Genomic DNA, 27,707 nt, shown 5'->3' with positions numbered 1-27,707 from the left:
GTTCCATGGAATGACCATGTTCTGACCCAGCCTTGGCAGAAACACGAAACAGATTCCTTGTCACGAAAACCCCTTCTTGATTTATCTCTAGTGAATTAATGGCATTCACTCACCGAAAAGTCCAGGTATTAGTTCTTCAAGGAGTTAACGGCAGCAATAGATCTTATCAGTTCCTTGCGATAATTGCAAGGCCGTGAGCTCCCAGCTGAAAGGCTGCAAATTAAGTTCTGGCAAGCAGTCTCTGTGGCACGAAACACAATGAGCAAAATCTTCAGAAATACGAACAGTTGTCTCCTACGACAACCACTCCCCTTTCCTTCTATTTATTCCCCAGCCAGAGAGGGGCCATTCAGCGTCCACGTGTGCCTTGCTTCCCAAATCGACTCCTTGTCCTCCGTTGTCCTCCTCTCCTAACAGCTCTGTGCATACGTGCATCTGGAACAGGCCCCAGCTGTTCTTCCTCCTCACTCATCTCAGCCTCCAAAGGCAGCTGCCTCTCCGGTGGCTGGGAAATGTCAGACAGCCCTGGCTCTATCTCTGCGTCTGACACAGAGCATGCATCAGAGCCTTCCCCAGACTCCAGAACTGGCCCAAGTTCCTCCCCAACTTCCTCATCGTCCGAGTCTGCCGCCAGCTCTGCTGGCAGCTGGCGGGCCACAACAGACCGGTCATTCCAGTCGTCTAAGAAAAAGGGCTGTTCTGTCTTCCTTTATAGCTTTCATGAATGGTGATGTTCCTCACCCAACCTTTCTCAGCTGTACTTAGAATCTAAATTGATAATTAAGATAGGGCTGAATTAAACCTGAACATTCTCCATTCTCTTTTCCTCAGCTATCAATGGCCATGTGAGAGACACGTTGCCAGGGCTAGTGATGGGTCTACATCAGCAGGTCAGATGGTATCTGCTGAATGCAGGTGGTGTTGAAGACATCCACGCTGTCCACTTCCATGGGCAGGTGTTCACCATCCGAACGGCTGAGGAGTACCGTTTGGCCATCTATAACCTCTTCCCTGGTGAGACACAGTATGAGTGGTTGAACCTTTTGCCGGTTTATGCCTGAATTTAGTAAGAACAGCTTCTTTAACCATGGAATGATAAACTTAGAGGTAGCCAGACATGTACTCTAGTTCAATCCTCTGCTGCTTTGTTGTGTTGATTGTTTGTTATTCTTGCAACTTCGGGCAGGTGCCTTTGAGACGGTGGAAATGAGACCATCCCATCCCGGGATCTGGCGAGTAGAATGTGCAGTTAGTGAGCACGAACAGGCGGGAATGAGTGCCCTCTTCCTCGTGTACAACAAAGGTAAGAAATTGAGCAATTTGTTCTTTCTAATTCAATAACAAAAATCTTCAGGTAGTCCTCAACTTAGGACAGGTCACATAGCAGCCACTTGAAGTTATATCTAATTTAAAAAAATGGGGAAATACATCCTGGAAATTCTAATGGTTCCACCCCACACAGTCATATGACCACAGTCATGTTGTCAAGCACTGGCAACATGGCCGTACAGGTGGTCCTCGGCTTACAACAGTTCATTTAGTGACCATTTGAAGTTATAACAACATTGGAAAAAGTGACTTATGACCGTTTTTCATATTTACAACTGTTGTCATGTGATCAAAATTCTTGGGAAACGGAAGTACATCTACAGATGAAATGGCAATAAAGAAAATATTAGAATGTGCCAAAATGGACAGGTTAACGATGGAACTTAAATATAAAGGAGAAACAGAATATTACTCAATATGGGACTCATTGTATAAATGGCTAGATAATACGTGCAGAGATTAGAAAATTAATAATGAAAGAAGATTAACAAACTAGAAATACCATATTTTTCGGAGTATAAGTCGCACCGGAGTATAAAACGCACCTACCTTTTTTGGTGAGGAAAAGAAGAAAAAGAAATCTGCCTCTGCCTCCCAGCAATTTTGCCTGGTTGCAGCAAACAGCAAACAGCCTGCTTTACTTTCATTTTCGTTTTAAGCATAGCTTGATTAGCACAAGGGGGAAAAAAATCTGCTCCAGCAATTTACCTCTTTTCAGCAAGCAGCAGAGCCCTGCACAAAACAGCTGAGAGCAAATCAGCTGAGAGTTGGGAAGCCGATCCAATCAACTTGTGCTAACTAGGCTGTGCTGAAACTGAAAGGAGCTTTTTTTTCTTGCTGTTTGCTTGCAAGGAGGTAACTGCTGTGAGGCAGAGGCCAAAGGGTGGGGGGCCGGTGGGTGGGCGGGGCTACATTCGGTGTATAAGACACACCTAAATTTTCACCCCCTTTTAAGAGGGAAAAAGGTGCGTCTTATACTCCGAAAAATACGGTAAATACAAGTATAAAGATATATATAAGAATATACATTACAAGCAATAGTATTATTGGACTGTACACAATTGTAAATCAAAACACATAGAGTGATAAATGTATAGGCTCCAATGGTATAACCATAGAAATAATGGATATAATTATGACGTACAATAATATGTATGTAAAAAGAGACTATACTATATGATTAAGAAAAAAACGGTTGCGTTTAGGATGTATAACATCATATATATTTTTCAAAAAGAGTATGATACAATCAATATACTGCGGTTGCAAAACTGAATCTCTGTGTTGTGGCCCATCAATGGCCTGTGAAGATTGTAGCTGATTCCGACAACGAGGAGGCTGGTGTGGTGGTGCGCCAGCAGCCTGTGCAGCTGGTGCTCGAGTCGGACAATGAGGAGGCTGGAGAAGATGTGGTGCCAGAAGCTGGGATTCAGCCAGGGCCTTCAGAACCTCCAGAAGCTCCTTTAAGTGAAGAGGACGAAGAGGAGGAGCCTCTTCTCGATGCACAGGCACGCAGAGCTGCCAAAAGGCAGGAGTGGCTCCTCAGGAGGAGGTCTCCTCGAGAGTAAGGCTTGGGGCTAATTGGCCACTCCCTTAGCCTATTTAAGGAGGAACACCGCTTGCAGCAAGCTGTAGGGAACAACTTTAGTTCAATCTCCTTTGCGTCTGGATTCTCTGCAAAATTGCTTCTGGGCTTTCTGCCAACTCTAGTAAGACTGTGATTACCTTATCTCAGAATTCTGGTAGGCTGTTAAGACAGTTTATTAATAGCCTTTGGTTGATAAAGACTAAGTTATTTGAGTAAAATAAGCTTTGTATAGAGTTTGTGTGTGCTGCGTTCTTTGGGGTCCGTAGCTGGGTCAGAACACTGTGATATAGAATAAAGGCAAATGTACAATAAAAACATTATTAAAAAAAAATTCAGATGCTTGGGAACCGGTTCATATTTATGACCGTTGCAGTGTCCCAGGGTCATGTTATCACCCTTTTGTGACCTTCTGACCAGCACAGTCAATGGGGAAGCCAGATTCACTTAATGTTACTCAGAGATTCGCTTAACAAATATGACAAGAAAAATTGTAAAAACTCACTTAACGAATTTCTTACTCAGCAACATAAGTTTTGGGCTCTGCTGTAGTCGTAAGTCGAGGGCTACCTGTATTTATGACGGTATGCAATGTCTCATGGTCACTGGCAGTTCCTTCTGGCTTTTGGCAAAGCCACATCCATAGAGAAGCATCGGTTTGCTTAAGGACCGTGCTGCATCCTCGTTTTACTTCTGCCATATTGTCTTAAGGTCTGCCACAAAAAAACTCAAAAATCGGATCGGTCGTGTGTTCAACAATTACTACATCACTGTATTTTTTTTTACCCCTTGGTTTCAGATTGCCAGAGTCCTCTGGGCTTAGCTTCTGGATATATTGCTGACTCTCAGATCACGGCTTCAGAACACAATGGTGAGAACGAGAACCTTGGTTTCTTCTCTGATTGGATCCTGGGTTTTGTCTATATTGTTAAACCCATTTATTTCAACTAGCTGGGCTGGCTTGAGTTAAATTTTAAATTGATTTTAAATTGGGTTGTTTTAATTTACGGCCAAAATATTTAATTATTTTAAACTGTTTTTAAATTTTGTATGTTTTGTTTTTTACTTTGGCTGTTCACCGCCCTGAGTCCTATTGGAGAAGGGCGGTATAGAAATGGAAACAAATAAATAAATATATTGTTTTGGTTCTGTTAAGAAAGAAGGGGGATATTATGCAGGTATGGTCAACCGAATAGAGCTGGAAGAGACCTTGGAGGCAGTGGTGAAATCCATTTTTTTTTTACTACCGGTTCTGTGGGCATGGCTTGGTGGGCATGGTGTGGCTTGGTGGGCGTGGCTTGGTGGGCATGGCAGGGGAAGGATACTCAAAATCTCCATTCCCACCCCACTCTGGGGTCAGCCAGAGATGGTATTTGCTGGTTCTCCGAACTGCTCAAAATTTCCGCTACCGGTTCTCCTGAACCTGTTAGAACCCGCTGGATTTCACCCCTGCTTGGAGGTCTTCGAGTCCAACCCCCTGCTCAAGCAGGAGATCCTATACCGTTTCGGACAAGTAGCAGTCCAGTCTTTTCTTAAAAACCTCCAGTGATGAAGCCCCTACAACTTCGGAAGGCAAGCTCTTCCACTGTTTAATTTTTTTTTGTTTTAATTTGATTTATATGCCGCCCTTCTCCAGAGACTCAGGGCGGCTTACAATGTGTTAAGCAATAGCCTTCATACTTTTGTATATTTTTACAAAGTCAGCTTATTGCCCCCACAAACTGGGTCCTCAATTTACCTACCTTAGAAAGGATGGAAGGCTGAGTCAACCTTGAGCCTGGCAAGATTCGAACTTACTAATTGCAGACAGCTGGAGTTAAATTACAATGCATTAGTCTGCTGAGCTATCCAGGCTCTAATTGCCTAGGAATATTTAATTGTGCAAAAGATTATCAAATATTCAATGAAATCATAACATTATCTGCAATTATATACATTCTTGGCTGGTTGCTTCTATCTCCAGTCCATCTATCAATCAGACAAAATATTATTGCATGGTTGCTTCATTGAGTTTGAGCATCACTCTCTCTGCTCAGATATTGACATCATTTTTGGTTACCGCTGCCCCATTAGCTATTTACTCTCTGCCTTATTTGGGTCACCATGTGGTTAGGAACCCCTTAAAGGCTTTGGCCTTAAGGTCCAATCCAAGGTCCACCACTAAGGAAGACCAGCTATTGAGAGCCACAACTTGCCAAAACCTCATGTTCTTAGTTTCTTGTCTTCTTCCTTTGGTCCAAGGTGGATGGGTCCCCAGTCTGGCCAGATTGGACAACTCTGGGTCAATCAATGCTTGGAGGAGTGACCAAAAGAACTCCTGGATCCAGGTAAGCTTGATCGTTAGGATGGAGATGTACTACAGGTAAATAACAAATGGGCATAATAGGATGCGTAATTATCAGCTCCCCTTTTTCTTGTTCTGACCTAGGCTTCCCCAGCAGCACGAAGCCGAGTCCTCGTCCCGATAAACCCCTTTTATTTAATTTACAGTGAATTCCTCTCCAGCAAAGTCTTTCCTCTCCCACAGTCTTTCAAGATTGTTCACAATTACCGACCTTTATCAGGCTTGGAGAGTGGCCAGGCCGATATCTTTCAGATGCCGCAATACTTGGCAAGAATGCAGGAATGAACGAATTGTCTCCTGCAAACTCCACTCCCTTTTCGCTCCTCTTTTATTCCCTCTGGGAGGGGCCCTTCATCGTCCACCTGTGGCCTTACTCCCAAGTTGACCCTTGTTCTTTAGCTGTTCCCTTCGTCTGGCAACTCTGCGCACGCGCACACTGGGAAGAGGCTCCAGCTGTTCATCTGCCTCACTGATGTCTGACTCCGAAGGCAGCTGATAACTGGCATACGGCCCTGGCCCCCCTCTGCCTCTGATGCAGAGCCCTCGTCAGAGCCCTCCCCAGACTCCAGGACTGGCCCATGTTCCTCCCCAACCTCCTCGCTGTCCGAATCTGCTGCTAGATCCACTGGCCACTGGTGGGCCACCAACACTTCTTTAGGACAATAGAGAAAGTGAAAGTAATTCACTAAGTGACCTTGTAGTCCACACATGAACTAGACCTTGTAATGCAATTTTAAGATTAGCAGCTTTATTGCACTTGTATGTTTTCAAGCTAGATCAGATCTAATATAGTTGAATAGCAATGGAATCACTGCCACCATTTGAAATGATGGTCACCCTTTAAATTTCCTACTGTAATCTTAAATGGTGATAACTGGCCTTAAAAAGAGGTAAGATGACGGGAGGTTCATGTATCTTACTATGTAGTGTGTATATTAGGTGGGAACCCCAGGACCAATATCAGCAGTGGGTTCTTTGGGGGTAGTAGGACCTCAAAAGTTCCTAAGGAGGCCAGTGACAATGCGAATGACACTCAACAGTCATTTCTGTTTAATGGTTGCGGTGTTGAATTTGAAACTCTGGGAGGTGCAATCCCAAACATCTGGAAGTTGAGGAAAGATGCTTTATAGAAACTTTGTTTTCCAAAAGAAAAGTGTGTGTCTTTGTTCTTCAGGTGGACTTGCTCCAACCCAAGATCATCCATGGAATCAAGACCCAAGGAGCTCGGCAGAAATTATCCAACTATTACATCTCCCAGTTTGTCATCTTCTATAGTCTGGATGGAGAGAATTGGAAGAGTTATAAAGGCAATTCTACCAGCTCTCAAATGGTAATTATTTTTTTTTTTATTTTAGTGATTCTCCTGTTTGTTTGTTTGTTTTGTTTTATTAGATTTATATACCGCCCCACTCCCAAAGGACTCAGGGTGTTGAAAGGCACAAAATAAAATACATAGATACAAAAGTTAAAAACATAATTAAAACCAGATTAAATAATTTAGCCCGAGACAATTAAAAATCCCAATAATTTAAAACAGACTAAAATTTCAATTTAAAAGAATTTTAAAACAGGGGAGAAAATTTAGGCCAGGCCAGCTTGCTGGAATAGGAGAGTCTTAAGAGCATGGCGGAAAGTGTGCAGATCCAGGATCCTCCGTATCTCTGGGGGGAGCTCGTTCCAGATAATGGGTGCCCCCACAGAGAAGGCTCTCCCCCTGGGGGCCGCCAGTCGACATTGTTTAGCTGACGGCACCCGGAGGAGCCCCTCTCTATGGGAGCGTACCAGCCGGTGGGAGGCTGCTTGTGGTAGTAGGCCGTCCCGTAAATAATCCTGTAATCAGAAAACAGAAGGACAGTTTGAAAATGTACTAATACTGTTGAGAATGCAAACCATCATTTCATGGTAGAAGGCATGTTTAAGAGGGTCAAATAGAAGCAGCAGTACCCTTCAGACAGGGGACACAGTGGCTCAGTGGCTAAGACGCTGAGCTTGTCGATTGAAAGGTCGGCAGTTCAGTGGTTCAAAACCCTAGTGCCACGTAATGGGGTAAGCTCCCGTTACTTGTCCCAGTTTCTTCCAACCTAGCAGTTCGAAATCACATAAAAAAAATGCAAGTGGAAAAATAGGGACCACCTTTGGTGGGAAGGGAACAGCGTTCCGTGTGCCTTTGGTGTTGAGTCATGCCAGCCACATGACCACGGAGACGTCTTCGGACAGCGCTGGCTTTTCGGCTTTGAAGCGGAGATGAGCACCGCCCCCTAGAGTCAGGAACGACTAGCACATATGTGCGAGGAGAACCTTTACCTTACCCTTCAGACACGTTGAGGCTGCAAATCTTTAAATTTGCTACCCGCAGAGTTGAAGTTTAGAGCTGCTTTCCACTTTTAATGATCTCCTGATGAGGAGATAACATTATATTAATGTTACATGTTATTATTATGAGATAATAATAACAATGGATTTAATGCATCCGGGATGGAAAAGGCTGCGTTAAATCTGATACTGCGGTTGGCAGATAATTCTTCAATCTGAGAAGTTGCCTCAAACCAAAAACATCATAGCTGGGGTAGAAAAAAGGCTAAATACAGGATGACTTGTACCTGAGGGGGAAAAAAAGCGAGAATAGCTACGTTCACCATCTTTTTTTAACCACCACAAAAGTAGAACAAATCAAGAATATAAATACAGCGATTTGAATATTTGGCATACTGCTGAAAAGAACCCGGTTCATGCAAAATGCGGACTTGCTTGACTTCAGGACTTCAGGGGTGTTTTTCTTTTTATGGCTCAGGTTATACATGGTGATAAATGGGATGCATACATGAATGGCCAACAGGAGGTGGCAGTGCTTAGTCTATAGCAGGACTGCTAGATTCTGTAACAGCTTTGTTGTTTATGCCATCCGTGATTCTTCCCCCCCCCCCATGTATACGTATACGTTCGAACTAGAGTGTGATGTTTCTCTGTGTCGTATATGTGTGTGGGGGGGGGTGGGGGTATATGCATAACGATTATCTTTTGAGAGCTGAATGCAATGAAATTTCATTTTAATGTATGCTGACTAGTGTACATTCAAGGTGACAATAAATGTTCTGTTCTATTCTATTCTATTCTATTCTATTCCATTCTATTCCATTCTTTCTATTCCATTCCATTCCATTCCATTCCATTCTATTCTATTCTATTCTATTCTATTCTATTCTATTCTATTCTATTCTATTCTATTCTATTCTATTCCATTCTTTCTATTCCATTCCATTCCATTCCATTCTTTCTATTCCATTCCATTCCATTCCATTCTTTCTATTCTATTCCATTCCATTCCATTCATTCTATTCCATTCCATTCTATTCTATTCTATTCTATTCTATTCTATTCTATTCCATTCCATTCCATTCCATTCCATTCCATTCCATTCCATTATTTCCATTCCATTCCATTCCATTCCATTCTTTCTATTCTATTCCATTCCATTCCATTCCATTCCCTCTTCTCTTCTTTTCTCTCCTCTCCTCTCCTCTCCTCTCCTCTTCTCTTCCCTTCCTTTCCCTTCCCTCTTCTCTTCTCTTTCCTTCCCTTCCCTTCCCTTCCCTTCTCTCTTCTCTTCTCTTCTCTTCTCTTCTCTTCTCTTCTCTTCTCTTCTCTTCTCTTCTCTTCTCTCCTCTCCTCTCCTCTCCTCTCCTCTTCCCTTCCTTTCCCTTCCCTCTTCCCTTCCCTTCCCTTCCCTTCCCTCTTCTCTTCTCTTCTCTTCTCTTCTCTTCTCTTCTCTTCTCTTCTCTTCTTTCTCTTCTCTTCTCTTCTCTTCTCTCCTCTCCTCTCCTCTTCCCTTCCTTTCTCTTCCCTCTTCTCTTCCCTTCCCTTCCCTTCCCTTCCCTTCCCTTCCCCCTCCCCTCCCTTCCCTTCCCTTCCCTTCCCTTCCGTCTTCTGTTCTATTTCTTCATCTGGGTTACATATAATCTGCTAGGCAATTAATAATAAAATAGACACCACAATAAAACATCCACCATATGGCAAATTAAGAAAGATGCATGTAATACTTGAACAAACAACAAAATTGATAACGCAGTAACAATCGCAGGTTCAATTAACAATTAACAACAAGCAAACCTCGACGGGTTTGGTCTGATCAGCAAAAACTCCCTGGAACAACTCACATTTTAGCATCTTCTGCAAAGAAGTCAAGCCAGGGCGAATTATTTAGCTGAGCTTGGCTGAGGCTAGAAAGAAGCTAAGCAGAGCCTGACCTGGTTAAGATTTGGGTGGGCAGAAAAAACATTGGGGCATAGGCTAGATTGGGAAATCAAAAACCCAGTCCAGAGAAAGTTGTGGAAAAGCTCTTCCATGTTGCAACCAAAAAAAAAAAGCTATGGAGATCCTGTCCCTGAAGCCCTTTAGATTTGAGCTTGATTTCTAATAAATGAAGTCAAAACAGGTAATAAATGTAAGAAACAAGGGACATTTAGAAAGTTGATGGTCCCTCTAGTCCATCCTGGAGATGTTGAGGATTGAATCCGGATAGGGTTATGTGCAATTCAGGGTTGTTGGGGGTTTTTTCCTGTTTCATCGTGTCTCTTGGAGACTACCTAGACAAATCCCTGCAGTTTTCTTGTCAAGGTTTTCAGAAGTAGTTGGCCATTGCCTCCTTCCTAGAGCTGAGAGAAAGGGACTGGCCCAAGGACACTCAGCTGTCAAGGGCAAGAAATCCAGGATTTCTGGAGCCAGGATTAAGTTCAAAAGGAGTACAAGTTTATTTTATCTGACCCATGTACAAGAATCTGAATTACTAATGATCAAGGCAAATTGGCGCCAGATAAGAGTCAATGGAATCCAGTCAAGGAGGCTGGACATACAGTAGATCTCTTTGTGAACACAAAGTGAATCCAAACTGTGTTTGATCCCATCCTTGGGCTCAGCCTGGTCATCTCTTACATCAGCTAGCTTCTGGGCCCCATGGCAGGATCAAAATTCATGATCTACCAGTTTCTAGCCTTGACTTAACCATTACACCAAATTGGCTCTGATGCAAACCAGCAGTTCCTCACTCTTCTACTTATCCTGAAAATAAATTGCTGTCTAAATTGTGGATTTCACACAGAGCCCCTATCAGCTCTTGCCCTCCTTTGCATCATCATCATCTTTGTTTAATAACCCGATAATCCCTTGTGGGGTAGAGCCTGGGCAACCGAATGGAGCTAGCAGAGTGTTTACTGACCAGATGCTCTTCCTGTCACCACTGTGGAGTTTTGTTCAGATATATTCTCATCATGCCAGTGATGGGTTGCCTCCGGTTCGCACCGGTTCTATAGAACCGGTAGTAAAACTGGCGGGAGGCTCCGTCCATTGATCCCGACGTCATCAAAATGCTTCTGCGCATGTGCGGCCCTGTTGCAAACCGGTAGTAAAGGTAAGTAGAACCCACCCCTGCTTCGTGCCCAGAGAGAGAAATATCTGCCTCTACCTAGGATCGAACTCACAGCCTCCTGATCATGAGGCAAGAGCTCCACCTCTAGGCCACCACACCACTCCTCTTGTCCTCCTTTGTATGCCCCGATGTAAACAGAGCTGCTTTTTGCTTCTTGCCTGCAGACATTCTTTGGAAACGTGGACGGAGTCAGCGTGAAAGACAATGCCTTCGACCCTCCCCTTGTAGCCCGTTATCTCCGTCTTCACCCAACGCACTTCAACTTTCGCAACACCTTGAGGATGGAGCTGCTAGGCTGTGACCTGAACAGTATGAAACGAGGCCTTTCCTTCTTTTTCCATTCATAGAATGGTGGCAGGTCTATTCATTCCATTGTTTTGTGTGACAAATACTTGAAGACGCTACCGTGTCTTCCCTGAACAGTCACTACAACTCTGGGACAAACATTTTTGTACCCAGAAGTCATTGTTGTCATTTACACCTTGCACCAAGAATCCATGACTGTTTTCATCATTTTTTTAGGGATCATCATGAGATTTTATTCAGTGGGGTTCAAACCCTCTAGTGGGAATTAAATTGAATCCATGAATTACTGCAGTCTTAATGACTATATTCAGGGGTGGGCTTCAAAAATTTTAGCAAGGGGTTCTTTGCTCGGTTACTGGGTGGGTGTGGCCATGGTGTGGGCTCCGGAGGCTTTGTTCGAGCCTCCGGGAGGACAAAAACAGCCTCCCAGGCTCCGACGCCCTCTGGAGGCTGGAAACGCCTGTTTCCGGCCTTCCTGAACTTCTGGTAGGCCCGGGTTTTGCTGTCCCCAAGCCTCCCCGCACACCCTGCTCTTACCTGCATCCAAAACAGGCCGCGTGGGGACTCCTGGGAGGGGAGGAGTGGGGTGGGTTGGACGGGGCCAGCCAGGAGTGGGATTTGGGGATTCTCCGAACTGCACCGAATCTTAGCTAGAGGTTCTCCGGAACCCCTGCGAACCCCCAGCAGCCCACCCGTGACTCTATTCTTAATCAGCCTTTCTCTGCACCCAAGAGATAATCAATTCAGCACCAGGCGAGCTTTTCCGGAAAGAAAATTTCAAAGATGGAGTGTAAGTCCAGGTCCAGCTTGGTGTGAACGAAGAGACAGAGTCCAATTTTCTCTGAATCACACATTTCTTCAGACCATGGCGAATCCTCCCGTAAGACTGGGGAAGATCCTAAACAATTTCTTTAACATGCTTTTATGCTGTACTTGGTTACATAAACAGGAAACGCAGCTGTCTGTGTGAAAGTAAAGAAGTTGCTAAAATATCTGTGCTCACATCCTACAGCGATAAGTATTTTGAGCAAGCTTTATTTCAAGAACCTTTTGTGGTTTCTCTATCATCCTTCCCCATATCCCCTTTATTTCAGTCATTTCAATGTAAGAATCTTGGTCATCTCAATCCTGATCGACAGGGCCTCCTCTAAAAATCCCTCTTTATGGTGCCAACGAGTTCATGTCTGTTGGTGGCATTATCTGAAGAGTCAACAGGTCCTTCGTGTAGATCAGGGGTGTCAAACTCAATTTCATTGAGGGCCGAATCAGGGTTGTGTTTGACCCCGGGAGGCCAAGGTGGGCATGGTCAGCTTGACGACACTCGTGTCGGGAGCACCTGTGGAGGTCCGAGTGCTCTTGCCAATGAAAATGGGCTCCCAAGCTCCGTTTTCAGCTGCGACGGCCTCCTGCAACCCTCTGCCAGCGAAAATGTCCATGGCCCTCCCGAGCTCCATTTTTACTGGCAGTGACACCACGGGCCGGTCCTTTGCTGTTTTCAGGTCGGTCCCACGGGCCAGATCTAACCACCCCGTGGGCCTGATCCAGCCCACGGGCCTTGAGTTTGACACCCCTGTTATAGACATATTGCCTCCCATGGATTCATCTTCCTTAAGGAATATCATTTCCATCCCAATGAGAACTTTTAAGGTCCGTACCAAGCACTATCTCACCTGGACGGAGACATTCAGCTACCGAAGCTGCTTAAAATGCCACGAAGTGATGTTTCTACCTAAGCAATATAGTCTGCAATTCTGTTATTTGTTATTCTTGTATTCATTAGAATTGCAATAGACAGTTTAGCTACTTTTCTTGTAGAAGCAAAAAGGCAGCCTACTTAGTACTTCCTTTTCCCCATTTTTCACCAAAGCAATAACTCTTTGAGGCGGGTTGGACTAAGAGAGCAAGACAGGCCCTAAGTCTTCAGGGAGCTTGTGTGCCTAAGGTTGGACTTCAAGTTAAATCCTGGTTCAACATTTTAATCACTCCACCTCACTGGCTCTAGTACAGTACAACTGTACTTGGGAGAAAGGTCCATGTGTTAACTGCTGAGCAAACAAATGTAAGATCGCATGGTTAATAAGGAGGTAAATGACTAACTCTGTAATGGGTAAAAATCGCATGATTTTTTAAAAATCAGGGTAAAATTCACTGCCAAGCAGGACTTGTCCCCACGATGAAGTCAACAAGGGTTAGGATGTCTTCATCAAAAGCAGTTTGGATGCAATGTATACAACTGAATGCCATTCAAGGAATGACGATCTGGCACAAGGGATAGAGGTAGAGTAAAGAGTCTACTGAAACTAAATGGACAAGAATGGGCAACCATTTGACCACAAATGGTATAAGGCAGTGAATGACTCATTCACGCCATTCATGGCCGGATCTCGCCAGATCACAAGAACGAGATCAACAGCCCCAGGCCTGCCGGAAAAGCCAGGTCTTCACCGCTTTTCGGAAGGCCAATATGACGGCAAAAAGGTTATTGGTGGGCCCGGCAGGCCTGTTTTTTGCCCTCCCCAAGCTCCAGAGTCTTTCTTGGAGCCTGGGGAGGGCGAAAACTGCCTTCCCCAACCACCCCGGAGGCCCTCTGGAGGCTAGAAACAGCCCATTTCTCGACTTCCGGTGGGCCCGGAAGGCCCGAAAATCAGCTGGAGCTGAGCTAGGGCAATGGTCGCGTGCCCACAGATATGGCTCCGTGTGCCACCAGTGGCACGCGTGCCATAGGTTTGCCATCACAGGTATAAGGTCTCCGGCCTTGAGCAGGTCTTGGATTAGAAGACCTGCAAGGTGCCCTCCAGTGCTAATGATTCTATGTTCTAAATGAAGGTTACTAGGTTTGTCTATTTTCTTTCCCTTTAGGTTGTTCCATGCCACTAGGAATGGAGAGCAAATCCATTCCTAATGAACAGATTACTGCCTCCTCTTGGGTTGACAATGCATTTGCTACTTGGTCTCCCTTTCTGGCCCGGCTCAATTTGAAAGGGAGAATAAATGCATGGAGACCAAAGGTAAATTGAATGTCTTATAGCAGTGTTTTTCGAAGGGCTTTAAGATGGGTGGATTCCAACTCCCAGAATTCAATTCCTTTCTCTATTGGCTAAGACCTCCTTCCCCCCAACTTTCTAGTTTCTCATTATATGCACCGTGTCTTCCTTTATTTTGGCTCCTTTCATTCCAGCTGCAACAATGGCTTTGCATTTGCCACGGTTCTGCCCAACTAATTTTTACAGTCCTCCTAATGGAGTCTTAAAAAGATGGCTTAGATAAATGCTCAGTTGGGCCTTTTTCATGGGATGGGGCAACCATTTCGGCTGCCTCCAGATGTCCATTGTTTTTTTTTTATTATTTTTATATCATACAGGTTGTTCCTTGGCTTTCAACCACAACTGAGCCCAACATTTCTTTTTTTTTAAATTTCAAGTTTTTTTATTTTATATTGTTTATACATATCAATGCGTGAATAGTGTGATATCTGGGTATCATGCATTTTCAGTAAAATAAACATGTTATTACTCCTAGTTATTACATTTCATTTTCATAGTTTCATATACACATACAGTATCTTTTACTATCGCCCTTCAATTCTAAACTTTCCTTTTGTTCTTTCATATACCTTCATGTCAAAATATATATATATATATGTATGTATATATATAAATATGTATGTATGTATGTATGTATGTATGTATGTATGTATGTATGTATGTATTTCTCTTTAGCCAGGTTCTTCCTACGTAAACCAAGATTTTTATGCAGCCCTAGTTCAGTGAAATCACAATCCACTAGTTTCTAGGCTTTTTTTTTTTTTTCTTTTCTGGCAGCCAGCAAACACTCTGCTGCCCATTGGGAGACTAAGGAAACTAAGATAGATCTATTTCGGACTTATAAGTGCTCATCAGTTAGTCACACCCTCATCCCATGTATCCTCCCTTAAAGGGAGTGATTTCACTGAACTAGGGCTGCATAAAAATCTTGGTTTACGTAGGAAGAACCTGGCTAAAGAGAAATACACATAAAGCCTACGAAAAGGAAAGAAAACATATATATATATATATATATATATATATATATATATATATATATATATATATATATATATATATATCAGATTTATATTTCGCTGATAAAGAAATAAAGGGAGACTAGTATAGATCTATTTCAAGCTATTTAGCTCTCATCAGCTAGCCATACCCTTACTTGGATTCGAACTTGGGCTGCCTGCATATTAGGCAGTTATATTAATCTCTGAGCCAAAAGTTGTCCTCCTTTCATCAGCTTGAACCAGGGGAGAGAAATATAAATTTGGTATTTAAGCTCTCATCAGCTAGCCATACCCTTACTCGGATTCGAACTTGGGTTGCCTGCATATTAGGCAGTTATATTAACCTCTGAGCCACAAGTTAAAATGGTTTGTCATGAATGCTTGAGGGCTCCTGGATTGGAGCTGAAAGGCAAAAGGGAAGCCCTTTTATATCAACCCTGCTCCACACAATCCCCCCTCCCAGTTTCCCACAGCACTAAATGTGGCAGTCCTGAAGGCCCAATGCAAAAGATGGCTTCCAGGCCTAACATCTGTATTCTTTCAACATAATTGGTGATCGGGAAAAGGAGCTAGAAAGCCTGAACTGTTTTTCGTTTTCCAAGGATGGAGCAAGGATGTCATTTCCATCTCTTCCCCCAGGTTGACAGCACCGCCGAGTGGCTTCAGGTGAACTTTAAGAAGATCGTACGGGTGACAGGATTAATAACTCAAGGCGCCAAGTCTGTCTTCACCCATATGTTCATAAAGGAGTTCAGTCTTTCCACCAGCCTGGATGGACAAAACTGGACATCCGTCCTTCAACATGGGGAGAAACAGGTCGGTACCGTTTCTGCCTACAGGGAGTCCTCGTCTTACGACCACAATTGAGCCCAAAATTTATGTTGCGGAGTGAAACATTTGTTAAGTGAGCTTTGCTGGATTTTTGTTTCGATATTGGGGATTGCTCCCCTTATATACCAATATATAAACATTCAATAAATCTTCCTTCATTGGGGATTGCTATCCTTATATACCCGTGATGGCAAATCTATGGCATGCGTGCCACAGGTGCCAGGCAGAGCCCTCTCTGCGGGCACGCCAGCCGTCGCACCAACCCAGCTCCACCGCGGATGCGTGCATGCCAGGGGTGGGTTCTACTTGCCTTTACTACCGGTTTGCAACAGGAGCGGACGTGCGTGCTTACTTTGCTTGTGCGCTTCTGCACATGTGCAAATCATCAATTATGATGTCAGGGCGGGTGGGCGGAGCCTTCCACCGCTTTTATTACCGGTTCTAAAGAACCGGACAGAACCGGGAGCAACCCACCACTGGTGCATGCCTCCCACCAGCCAGCTGATCTTTGGGTTTCTGTGGGGGGCGGGGCAAATGCAGGGGACATGTGCATGCATGTGCGGGGGTGGGGCACATGCGCAGGGGTTGCAGGTTGTGCAGGAAGCTTTCCAGGCCCAAAACAGGGCCCCGTTTTTGGGCCTGGAAAGTCCCCCGCATCAACCTGGAAGCCAAAACGGGGTGTATGTGTGGGCAAATTGGGGCACATGGGCGGGGGGCGGGGAGCATGTGCGGGGGGTGATCACATTGTATTTTGGGAGGTTCGGGCACATGCATGCACACTTTGGGCACTCGGCACCAAAAAGGTTAACCATCACTGTTATATCCTAATCAGCGTTTCTCAACCTTGGCAACTTTAAGATGTGTGGACTTCAACCCCCAGAATTCCCGAGTCGGTCATACAGGTAGTCCTCGACTTACGACCACCATTGAGCCCAGACTTTCTATTGCTATGGGAGACGGTTGCTGAAAGTGACTATTTCCCCATTTTACGACCTTTCTCGCCATGGTTGTTCAGTGAATCACTGCAGTTGTTCAGTTAGCAGCTCGGTTGTTAAGTGGATCGGGCTTCCTCCATTGACTTTGCACGTAAGACGGTCGCGAAAGCGGAATGCACGGCCCCAGGACGTTGCATATGCCACCGTCATACATAGGAACCAGTTGCCAAGAATCTGAATTTTGATCACGGGACTATGGGGATGCTACGTTGGTCGTAAGTGTGAAAAGTGGCGATACATCACTTTTCTCAGTGACTTTGTAACTTTGAATGGTCACCAAGTGAAGAGTTGTAAGTTGAGGACGATCTATGGGCTATTTTTTTGCTTATCGGTGAAAAGGTCTGAGAAAAGCGACTCAGTTACCATCCTCTTGTTTTTCAGGTTTTCCAGGGAAATTTCGATTATTTCCAGCCCGTAATGAACTTTGTGGATGTCCCGTTATTTGCCAAATATTTGAGGATACACCCACTCAAGTGGAACAAATATATTGCCCTGAGGATGGAGGTCTTGGGCTGCGACACCGAGCAGACGGACTACTAGTCAGGATGAAACCCCTCTTTGGCTTTTGCTGCAAACACTCAAAAAACCAAACAGATTTTATTAAAACAGCTGAGAATTAACTCATTCTCATCTTATTCCAAATTAAATGAAAGCAAAGTTCTCAAAACACCTTCAGTTTATCTCTGACCTTGGGATAATTAGGCAAACTGCCAAAGGCTTTTCTTGCCAACAGTTCAGGAACAGAAGACGCTGACAAGAAAGAAATACATCTAAACACGAAGCAAATCTCTCAACGGTTGTTTTCCGGCAAAGAGGCCAAGAGCCGTTGCTGGTCTTTTAAGCCTTATGGGAGGGGCCAATCATCTCTTGGCCTTACTCCTGAGTCGTCCTCTCTGCTTTAGCTGCACCTGCCTTCTGGCAGCTCTTCTCATACGGGGAGTGATATGCGGACTCCAGAGCCTCCAGAGGCTGACAGTAGAGAGGCAGAGGAACAGGAGGAGCCCTGATATAAGCACTTGGCCTTATTTTTGGGGAGGTCTTATTATTTTGGGGCGCATGGAGCAAAATGGGGCTCCTCTTGCCATCTTACCTGATTTTCAGTTCTGCGTTTAAATATTTTCAGGGAGGGCTTATTTTCGGGGGGCGGAGGCTTATTTTAGCGCATGCACTCAAAAGCCCGATTGGGCTTATTATCAGGGGATGTCTTATTTTCGGGGAAACAGAGTACATATTATCTTTACTCCTTTACAGCCTTAGCTTGACATTGGACTACAAACAGTCTTGTAGGATGGGACCAATCGGAATTGTCATCTGTCAAATCAAAAAAGCTGTTCAGTTGAAAAAAAAAGGGTTTACTACTACTCTTTGATTGATCCCTACTAGTAGGTATCTCCGTATCTGTAGTGGTTAAGCTACCAGTAAACTTCCTTTTGCTTCTAGCCATTGTCTAAAGGGAGAAGTTGCTTTTCTATTCTATCTCCTCCCCAAATCCTGTTAAGCAAACTCCAATACATCCTTCAGATGTTAACCCAACCACATATTCAGCATTTGCATATCATTTGCTCGATGCAGACATGAATGTAGCTGGAAAATACAGCCAGGTAATTAAAGAATGTTTTTATCTCCTGAAGATCTGTACTTTCTTCCCTTGTTTTTCTTGACTGATGCCCCGGCACAAAGTTTTTCCAGCGGACTGAGTCAGCATTAATACTGATAATAATTAATTACCCGGTGAGGAATGAATCTTCCCCTGTAAGTTTTAAGGCTTCCGAATGCAACCTCAGAAGTTTTCAAACCAAGAGCTTGGTTTATTATTTTATTTCATGGAGGGGCTTCATGTTTCCAAGTGCATGCTTTCCAAGATTACTGAATGGTTGCCGGTCCAAAGAGTACCCCCAAAAGCATGGGCCAGCAAAATTTGAAATGGGATATAAGAGCCTCTGCTTGTACACACAATGGAGACCAATTGTAAGAAAAAACAAGGGAGCTTTGCATCAGGGTTAAAGAGAAAGAGAGAAAATTTTAGACAGGCAAGGGTTATATAATGTTAGTTGTGAAGTCATGTCCGACCCATCGCAAACCCATGGACAATGTTCCTCCAGGCCTTCCTGTCCTCTACCATCCTCTGGAGTCCATATAAGCTCAGGCCTACTGCTTCAGTGACTCCATCCAGCCACCTCGTTCTCTGTTGTCCCCTTCTTCTTTTGTTCTCAATCGTTCCCAGCATTAAGACTCTTCTCCAGTGAGTCCTTCCTTCTCATTAGGTAGCCAAAGTATTTGACTTTCCTCTTCAGGATCTGGCCTTCTGAAGAGCAGTCAGGGTTGATCTCCTCTAGGACTGACTGGTTTAATCACCTTGCAGTCCAAGGGACTCACAGGAGTCTTCTCCAGCACCAGAGTTCAAAGGCCTCCATTCTTTGGCGCTCAGCCTTCCTTATGGTCCAACTTTCACAGCCATACATTGCAACTGGGAAAACCATAGCCTTGACTATACGCACTTTTGTTGACAGGGTGATGTCTCTGCTTTTTAGCATGCTGTTTAGATTTGCCATAGCTTTCCTCCCCAGGAGCAACTATTACATAATGTATTCCACCACAAAAAAGGCCCAACTTTTAATGAATAAAGAAGGGCTTTCCAAAGCCATCCCAGACCATCCGTCAGGCATGAAGAATCGGGACCACACATCATGCCTATTCACAAAAAAATGAGTCAATTAACGGTCAACTCTAAATTGGCACTAGATAAGGCTCAGCAGGATTCAAGAGGTTAAACTTAAGACCATTTATGGGAACGTAATGATTCTATGCTGATGGCTCGTTTGATTCCACCCTCGGGCTCTGCCTGCTCTTCTCCTACCTACATCATGGTAGATTTCCATGATTAGAAGCGTTCTGCTGAGCTTGTCAATCAAAAGGTCAGCAGTTCAGCAGTTCGAATCCCTAGTGCCGCCTAACGGGGTGAGTTCCCATTACTCGTCCCAGCTTCTGCCAACCTAGCAGTTCGAAAGCACGTAAAAAATGCAAATAGAAAAATAGGGACCACCTTTGGTGGGAAGGTAACAGCATTCCGTGCGCCTTTGGCATTGAGTCACGCCGGCCACATGACCACGGAGACATCTTCGGCTTTGAAACGGAGATGAGCACCGCCCCCTAGAGTCAGGAACGACTAGCACATATGTGCAAGGGGAACTTTTACCTTTACCACCACTCTGGCCACACATGTCTCTGCGCACACACGCACATCCATGATAGCTTGACCTTGCGAATGTGAAAGACACCCCCCCCCATTGCAACACCACCTGGAATATTATGATCCCAGCATATCTGAAAGACACTGAGTGGAGGAAGGCTGTGTTACAGAGGTTTAAGTGACATCATAAAGGTTGCCAGGTTCCATGTGTGCAAGCAGCTGAAATCCGCCGGGCACGCCTTGGCTTGGATCTGAGGTTTGTTGAGCACAGCCCTTCAGAAGGATTTCTAAACAGCATGCTGGATCCATAATTAGTCCCCAAAATATTGGATTATTGCTTCGGGACTGCGGAAACCCTTCTGGTTTCTGATCACTAAGGAACTATTTTGATTCTACACTTTTGACTGATTTCGAATGAGCTTCCTGATCCGGTGTTTCCCCAAATTTGCAGCCTAACGGGTGTGCATGTGGTGTCCAAGAGGCAATTCTAACTGACCTTACCTGCGTCTGATGGATGCCATGTGGCAAGAAATGGTCTGCTTCCAGGTGCTCTCGATAGCCATGTCTCCAGGCTGTGTCTGTGATGGGGCTAGGATGCCCTTAATCGCTATCTTTCACAACAGGTTTAAAAGACGCAAAACTGAAAAGCAGCTTAAGCAACCCCCTGTGCTCCTACGGGTGACCACAAGGCCAAACGCTGGAAATCTTGGACACACGATCCGACGTAAGTTTTTTTTAAAATAGCCACACGATCGTTGGGTGGAATGGCCTCACCATGGAAGGAAATGTCTTCTCTAGCTCAGGATGCTTAGAGTCACAAACTGATACTAAACTGGCAAGAAGAGCCAACACCCTTGATCTGGGGTCAGCAACCTGCGGCTCTGGAGCCGCATGTGGCTCTTTCACCCCTCTGCTGTGGCTCCCCCTCACTCAAAATATAAGTCACAACCGCCAATGTGCGACACCTGCTGGAATGCAATTTATTGAGCTTTTCAACCCCCGGTAGACCAACCATGGATAAATCCAAGAAAAGAAAAGTTTCAGAAGAAAACAGAACGTTTAATTCAACTACATATGCTAGTTTTGTGGCCGCTCAAGAAATAATCAGGCACGGGAAGGTTTTTGTGGCTCCTGGTGTTTTCTTTTCTGTGGGAAACAGGTCCAAATGGCTTTGAGTGTTTAAGGTTGCAGACCCCTGCCCTAGATGATAGGCTCAAGGTCCAGATGGATCTTGACAGACTTGAACACTGGGCTCTATCTAACAAAATGAAATTCAATGTAGAGGAAAGTAAAGTCCTACACTTAGGCAAGAAAAACCCGAAGTACACCTATAGACTGGGTGAAACCAGGTTTAATAGCAGTGAATGTGAGAGGGATCTTGGAGTCTTAGTGGACAACCAGCTAAATATGAGCCAGCAGTGTGCAGCGGCAGACAAAAGAGCCTATGCAATCCTAAACTGCATTAACAGAGGGATACAATCAAGTTCAAGGGATGTACTAACACCACTCTATAAAGCCTTAGTAAGACCACACCTAGAATCCTGCATCCAGTTTTGGTCACCACACTATAAAAAAGATGTTGAGACTCTAGAAAAAGTGCAGAGAAGAGCAACCAAGATGATTAGGGGACTGGAGGCGAAAACATACAATGAACGGTTGCAGGAACTGGGCATGGCTAGTCTAGTGAAGAGAAGGACCAGGGGAGACAGGATAGCAGTGTTCCAATATTTGAGGGGCTGCCACAGAGAGGAAGGGGGTCAAGCTAATTTCCAAAGGCCAGACAAGGAATAATGGATGGAAACTGAACCAGGAGAGATTCAACCTGGAAATAAGGAGACATTTTCTGACAGTGAGAACAATCAACCCCATGGAACCGAAGTTGCCTTCGGAAGTTGTGGGAGCTTCATCACTGGAAGCTTTCAAGAAGAGACTGGACTGCCATCTGTCAAAAATGATGTAGGGTCTCCTGCTTGGGTGGGGGGTTGGACTAGATGACCTACAAGATCCCTTCCAACTGTGTTAATCTGTACATCTGTAAACTGGATAAAAGTTTAAGAATGTAACAATAATTCTGGTTGAATTAAACTCCATGGTCAACTGAGCCCAGTATTCTCTCCCCAAATTACCAATCAGATACCAACATATACCCCAAAGTATTTCTTGCTCCAGCTATACATCGTCAAAGACTTTTGATAATAAAATGGTTACATAACCTTATGAGACATATTCTTCAAAATTGTTTGTCCAAGTCATTTTTGCTCATGCATTTTTCATCTTTTTGCCTTGTTCCTTCCAGCAGCCTCTTGAGGAGGCTAGACAAAGTGTAGCTTGCTCTAAATATAAGTTTTTATATTATTGCAACTGAGGTACAATAAATTGTCATTCGAGTTTGTTCTTGGCTCAGCAGTATACAAGTGCGATAAATACATACCTACATACTGAAAGGGATTTGGGCATTCTATTACTGACAAAAGATGGGTGAGGAACCTTTTACCCCTCTAAAATGCAGAAAAGCTCATGTTTATAAAAGGAAGTATTCTTAAATATCTTTCATAAGGAAAATGAAACTGTTTAGCACATCTAGTGAAGCCAACTCTCTGGTTTCTAGTATCCAATTGGTGACAGTTTAGACAAACCATTTCGGAATCTGCAGGGAAAATGGTTTCGTAAAACATGAAAATGATGATTATGCTGGTAGAGGAGGGCAGCAGTGGTGGGTTTCAAAATGTTTTACTACCAGTTCTGTGGGCATGGCTCAATGGGCATGGCTTTGTGGGCGTGGCAGGAGAAGGATATTGTAAAATCTCCATTCCCACCCCACTCCAGGGAAAGGATACTATAAAATCTCCATTCCCTGTCCAATCCAGGGGAAGGTTACTGCAAAATCCCCATTCCCTCCCCACTCCAGGAGAAAGATACTGTAAAATCTCCATTCCCACCCCACTCCAGGGGAAGGTTACTGCAAAATCCCCATTTCCTCCCAATCAGCTAGGACTTGGGAGGCAAAGAATAGATGGGGAGGGGGCCAGTCAGAATTTTTACTACTGGTTCTCCAAACTACTCAAAATTTCCGCTACCGGTTCTCCAGAACTGATCAGAACTTGCTAAAACCCACCTCTGATATGGAAGCATCTTTCCGTTTGGGCATGCTCACGCAGTTTGGGCACTTAGTGTCTAAAAGGTTCGCCATCACTGAGTTAGCCAGAGATTCATCCTCAGTTCTTCACATAGCAGGATGAAAAATGTATTTTTTGTGTGTTCGTTCTGCCAAAGAAAATCAGGGGAAATGATACACTTCTTGTCTCAGAAGCTGAGGTAACTTTTCGGTTGACTCCATAGGTGTCCGTCGGTCCTGGTTGTCAGAATATCTGGATGATCTCTGGGCTCACGTCTCTCACTCCTTTCCTAGAGGAGCACTATATGCCTTCCCTGTTATCTTTGTGGTCATGTTCCTTCTTTGCTGTGCCACGTAAGTGAGTTGTAATGGTGCAAGTCACGTCTGGGGGAATTGTAATTTGCTCCAGGTCTCAAGCTGGGAAAGAGGGTGAAGTTCTACAAATGGAACAAAGGTTTTAGAAAATTTATTTATTGGTTCGATTTATATGCCGCCCTTTTCCTGAGACTCAGGGCGGCTTACAATGCGTTAAGCAATAGCCTTCATACTTTTGTATATACCTGCTTAGTAGGACTTTCGGCCCTCCCTAAGCGGTGTCTTTTTTATACAAAGTCAGCTTATTGCCCCCACAATCCAGGTCCTCATTTTACCTACCTCGGAAGGATGGAAGGCTGAGTCAACCTTGAGCCTGGTGAGATTTGAAGTTGCAGTAATTGCAGGCAGCTGGTGTTACTTAATAGTGCTTTAGTCTGCTGCGCCACCAAGGCTCATGAAGAGTTAAGGTGTCACTCATCTGCATAACAGGCTCAATGAAATTCCTTTGAAGTCTGGAAGAAACACCCGTTGTAGGAGAAGGAGTGGCAGAACCTGGAGGGTGGAGTTAAGAGAGGCATCAGCCTAGAATCTCTATGTCAACGCAAGTAAACTAAGTCCAACTGCCCTTGAATTCTGTTGACCTTTATCTAACCCCAAGCAGGTGTTAACCAGGTAATTCAGGGGTGTCAAACTCAATTTCATTGAGGGACACATCAGGATTATGTTTGACCTCGGGGGGCCTGGGGTGGGCGTGGCCAGCTCCACATCACTCATCTCAGTGGCACCTGTGGTGGCCTGAGCACTCTGCCAGCGAAAACGGGCTCCTGAGCTCCGTTTTCACCTGCAATGGCCTCAGTGGTGAAATCCAAATTTTTTTACTACCGGTTCTGTGGGCGTGGCTTGGTGGGCATGGCTGGGGAAGGATATTGCAAAATCCCCATTCCCTCCCCACTCCAGGGGGAAGGATACTGCAAAATCTGCTTTCCCATCCCACTCTGGGGTCAGCCAGAGGTGGTATTTGCCGGTTCTCCGAACTGCTCAAAATTTCCGCTACCGGTTCTCCGGAACCTGTCAGAGCCTGCTGGATTTCACCCCTGGATGGCCTCCTGCAACACTCTGCCAGCGAAAACAGAACTCAAGAGGGCTCCCCGCGGCCCTCGCAAGCTCCATTTTTGACAGGCAGAGGCCACAGGGGCCAGTCCTTCGCTGTTTCCAGGACAGCCCTGTGGGCCAGCTCTAACCAACCCATGGGTCGGATCCACCCCTCCAGGCCTTGAGTTTGACACCCCTGAATTCATTGAAAAGATTCTCATGCATCGGTTTTTAGGAATAAATCGGTTTAATTGGATCATCACACGTGGACCTAATCTTTCATGTCTGACATCCATCTATTTATATCAAGTTTTCCCTAATCTATTGTTAAAAGAGGACATGGTAGCTCAGTGGCTAAGACGCTGAGCTTGTCGATCGAAAGGTCGGCAGTTCAGCGGTTCGAATCCCTAGTGCCGGGTAACGGGGTGAGCTCCCGTTTCTTGTGCCAGCTTCTGCCAACTTAGCAGTTCAAAAGTACGTAAAAAATGCAAGTAGAAAAATAGGGACCACCTTTGGTGGGAAGGCAACAGCGTTTTGTGCGCCTTTGGCGTTGAGTCATGCCGGCCACATGACCACAGAGACGTCTTCGGACAGCGCTGGCTCTTCGGCTTTGAAATGGAAATGAGCACCACCCCCTAGAGTCGGGAACCACTAGCACATATGTGCGAGGGGAACCTTTACCTTTAATCTATTGTTCTCCAGATTCTGCACTTCTTCTAACCACCATGGAAACTGTATAGTCCCACATTAGGAAGGTAACCAATTGGAGAAAATAGCAACGTGCTAGGCCTTCATTTTCTGCAAACTGTAGCAAGAAAGCCTTGTTACACTTGGGGGAACTCCTGCCTACTCTGCTGAGTAAGGTCTGCACTGTGCTCCAGAGTCTGCTCTAAGGCTGTCACGCCACTCCTTGCTGGAGTCTTCAGTTGCACCAAAACACAGATGTTTCTCCAAGCTGGGCATGTAATAACTCAGCTGTTCCAAGATGACCCGGCTTGACCTTCCTCAATTAAACCATCTCCATTGCGCAAGAAGTCAAACGTCTTCGGAAAATGAAGGGTGGGGAAGGGTGAACCCAGCTCGTTTTTTCAGTGGGCAGATTTAAATAGCACCATATAACCAAGAGGAAGGATCGCTTGGCTGAACGGTGGGTTTGAAAATGTATCTCTCAAAATTCCAGGACAGGGGAGACAGACATAACATCTCCAGTGTCAACAAGTCTTACAAGGAAACTTGATAAACTCACATCACCTTTGGCTTCAATGCTTTCTGTGCTATTACGCGTGGGTAATAGGGTTGAAATGGGCCAAATACCATCAGCAACACCCACTCTTTGCTTAGCATATCATTTTATTCGAAGTTTTAAAAACAAAAAACAAATCACAAACTAACATAAGAGCGAGGAAGAGAAAAAGAAATCGGAGAGCTAAAAGGACAAGAAAGAGCAGCTGAAAAGTTTTTTTTTAAAAAAAAAGATTTAAGAATTAAGCGATAGCAAAAATTTCTCCAAAACCCAGCTAAGGAAATGTAGAGGCATCTCCCACGGGACTTAAAAGTAATTCAAATCCTTATTTATTGATTTATTTTAAATATATTTTTTACTGTTTAGACATAAATATCTATTGAATGCAGTGCAGTTGTCCTGGCATTCCACTTGCCATGAAATAAAGGTAAAAATACACACTAGCTAGCATATATACTATTTTAAACAGTGCTACTGCTGTACAATTATTTCAAATCCTTTTTTTAAAAAAATAAGTTTTTTATTTTTATTTTTAAACAAAGAGTTCATCATTAATCAATCAGTGTAACATCCGGGTACAAGATTTTTTTGTGTCATCATATTCAACATTTATCATTTTCCTAGTACATATTTATCTTTCTTCTTACATCTCAATTTGATGTATTACAACATATTTTTCCCATGCTTCTTATTTTTACATTGTCTATTGTCTATATTCAATCTCTATCCATTGATAAAATTGCCCCCATATGTTGTAATGCTCCGATTCTCCCTTCCCTCTAATTGCTAATGTTAATCTACTCACTTCTGCACATTCTAATATTTTCTTAACTAGCTCTCCCTTTGTAGGAATTTTTTCTGCTTTCCAATTTTGTGCAAATACCATTCTTGCTGCCGTTATTACATGTGTAATCAAATACGTATTTTCTTTACTAAATTTCTCCGGTAAGATACCCAACAGGAATTGCTCCGGTTTAAGATCAATGTGTTGCTGTATCATTTTCTCTAATCAAATTCAAATTTTTACTCGATAATTTTCGCTTCTGGACATGGCCACCACATGTGATAGTACGATCCCAATGTCTGGTGGCATTTCCAACATTTAGTTGATTTATCTTTGAACATTTTTGCCAATCTTTCCAGTGACATGTGCCATCTATAAAACATTTTATACAAATTCTCTTTATATGCTGCAGCCATTGTTAATTTGTAATTTCTTTCCCATGGGAATTATTTCAAAGCCTTATTTATATTTTTATCTCTTCTCAGTGTTCTCCTGGACTGAAATACAGCTTCTTGAAGGAAATCAGTGTTTTGCTGGCCCTCCTCCTGAAGACTTTTCAAGGTGTGGAATGTTGTCCTATAAGTTCCAGGAAAGTCCTCTACGACCTTGTTTGATAACTTCACAAACAGACCAACCTTTGCTATTATCTCAGAATGAAAGTAATGCAGTCTGAATAAAAGTATCCCCGGAAGAGTAATCAACTTGATTCCCATGGTTGAAAAACAGGCCAGTCGAATGCGAAGCTTCATTTACAAGGTCCTGAAAAACTGGGATTTTACAACGCAACCCACAGCAATTCCAGTGTGTGCTTTGTGGTTGTTGTTTGTTTGTTTTCATTAGGTTTCCTTCAGGATTACAGGCATGTAAACCTCTCAGCTGTGAAACAACAGCTGTAGTTGCATCAGTTTCACAAAGATTTCCAAGCAATTATTTCATTGCGCAATTGCCCTTAATTCCTTCGTGGGGAATTTCAGAAAGGCGGCTCAGATTTGGTCTTCCATTCCAATGATTTTGCTTCCCGTGGAAAATTCATTCACCAGAGAACGATGGATGGGTTGCCAGAAATGAAACATCTGTTCTTTTGTTGTTAAGGCTTTTCACAGCCTGTGACTAA

The 27,707-nt window shown here is 44.1% G+C and overlaps 1 protein-coding gene and 1 long non-coding RNA gene across 2 annotated transcripts in view; both read left to right on the top strand.

Moving 5' to 3' along the window:
• The window catches only part of F8 (coagulation factor VIII), a 55,083-nt gene extending 36,599 nt beyond the window's left edge, over window positions 1–18,484 (top strand). The window contains exons 18-26 of the mRNA XM_034424050.3: window positions 832–1,014; window positions 1,187–1,303; window positions 3,714–3,785; window positions 5,156–5,241; window positions 6,433–6,588; window positions 10,845–10,989; window positions 13,846–13,994; window positions 15,668–15,844; window positions 17,236–18,484. Coding sequence (XP_034279941.2) covers window positions 832–1,014; window positions 1,187–1,303; window positions 3,714–3,785; window positions 5,156–5,241; window positions 6,433–6,588; window positions 10,845–10,989; window positions 13,846–13,994; window positions 15,668–15,844; window positions 17,236–17,394 — 1,244 coding nt within the window. The 3' untranslated portion in view covers window positions 17,395–18,484. The remainder of the gene's footprint in view (window positions 1–831; window positions 1,015–1,186; window positions 1,304–3,713; window positions 3,786–5,155; window positions 5,242–6,432; window positions 6,589–10,844; window positions 10,990–13,845; window positions 13,995–15,667; window positions 15,845–17,235) is intronic.
• Window positions 18,485–20,249: 1,765 nt separating this feature from the next.
• Window positions 20,250–27,290, top strand: LOC148112222 (uncharacterized). Its single transcript, XR_015729713.1, has 3 exons — window positions 20,250–20,768; window positions 23,384–23,513; window positions 27,079–27,290. It is a non-coding gene; the product is annotated as an uncharacterized LOC148112222 (long non-coding RNA).
• The last annotated feature ends 417 nt before the right edge of the window (window positions 27,291–27,707 follow it).

This window comes from Pantherophis guttatus, chromosome 12 (assembly GCF_059756535.1).
Source record: "Pantherophis guttatus breed Tessera chromosome 12, ASM5975653v1, whole genome shotgun sequence".
NCBI classification, from domain to species: Eukaryota; Metazoa; Chordata; class Lepidosauria; order Squamata; family Colubridae; genus Pantherophis; species Pantherophis guttatus.
Note: the sequence above shows the minus strand (reverse complement) of the source record. Positions and strands in the feature narration are given on the sequence as shown.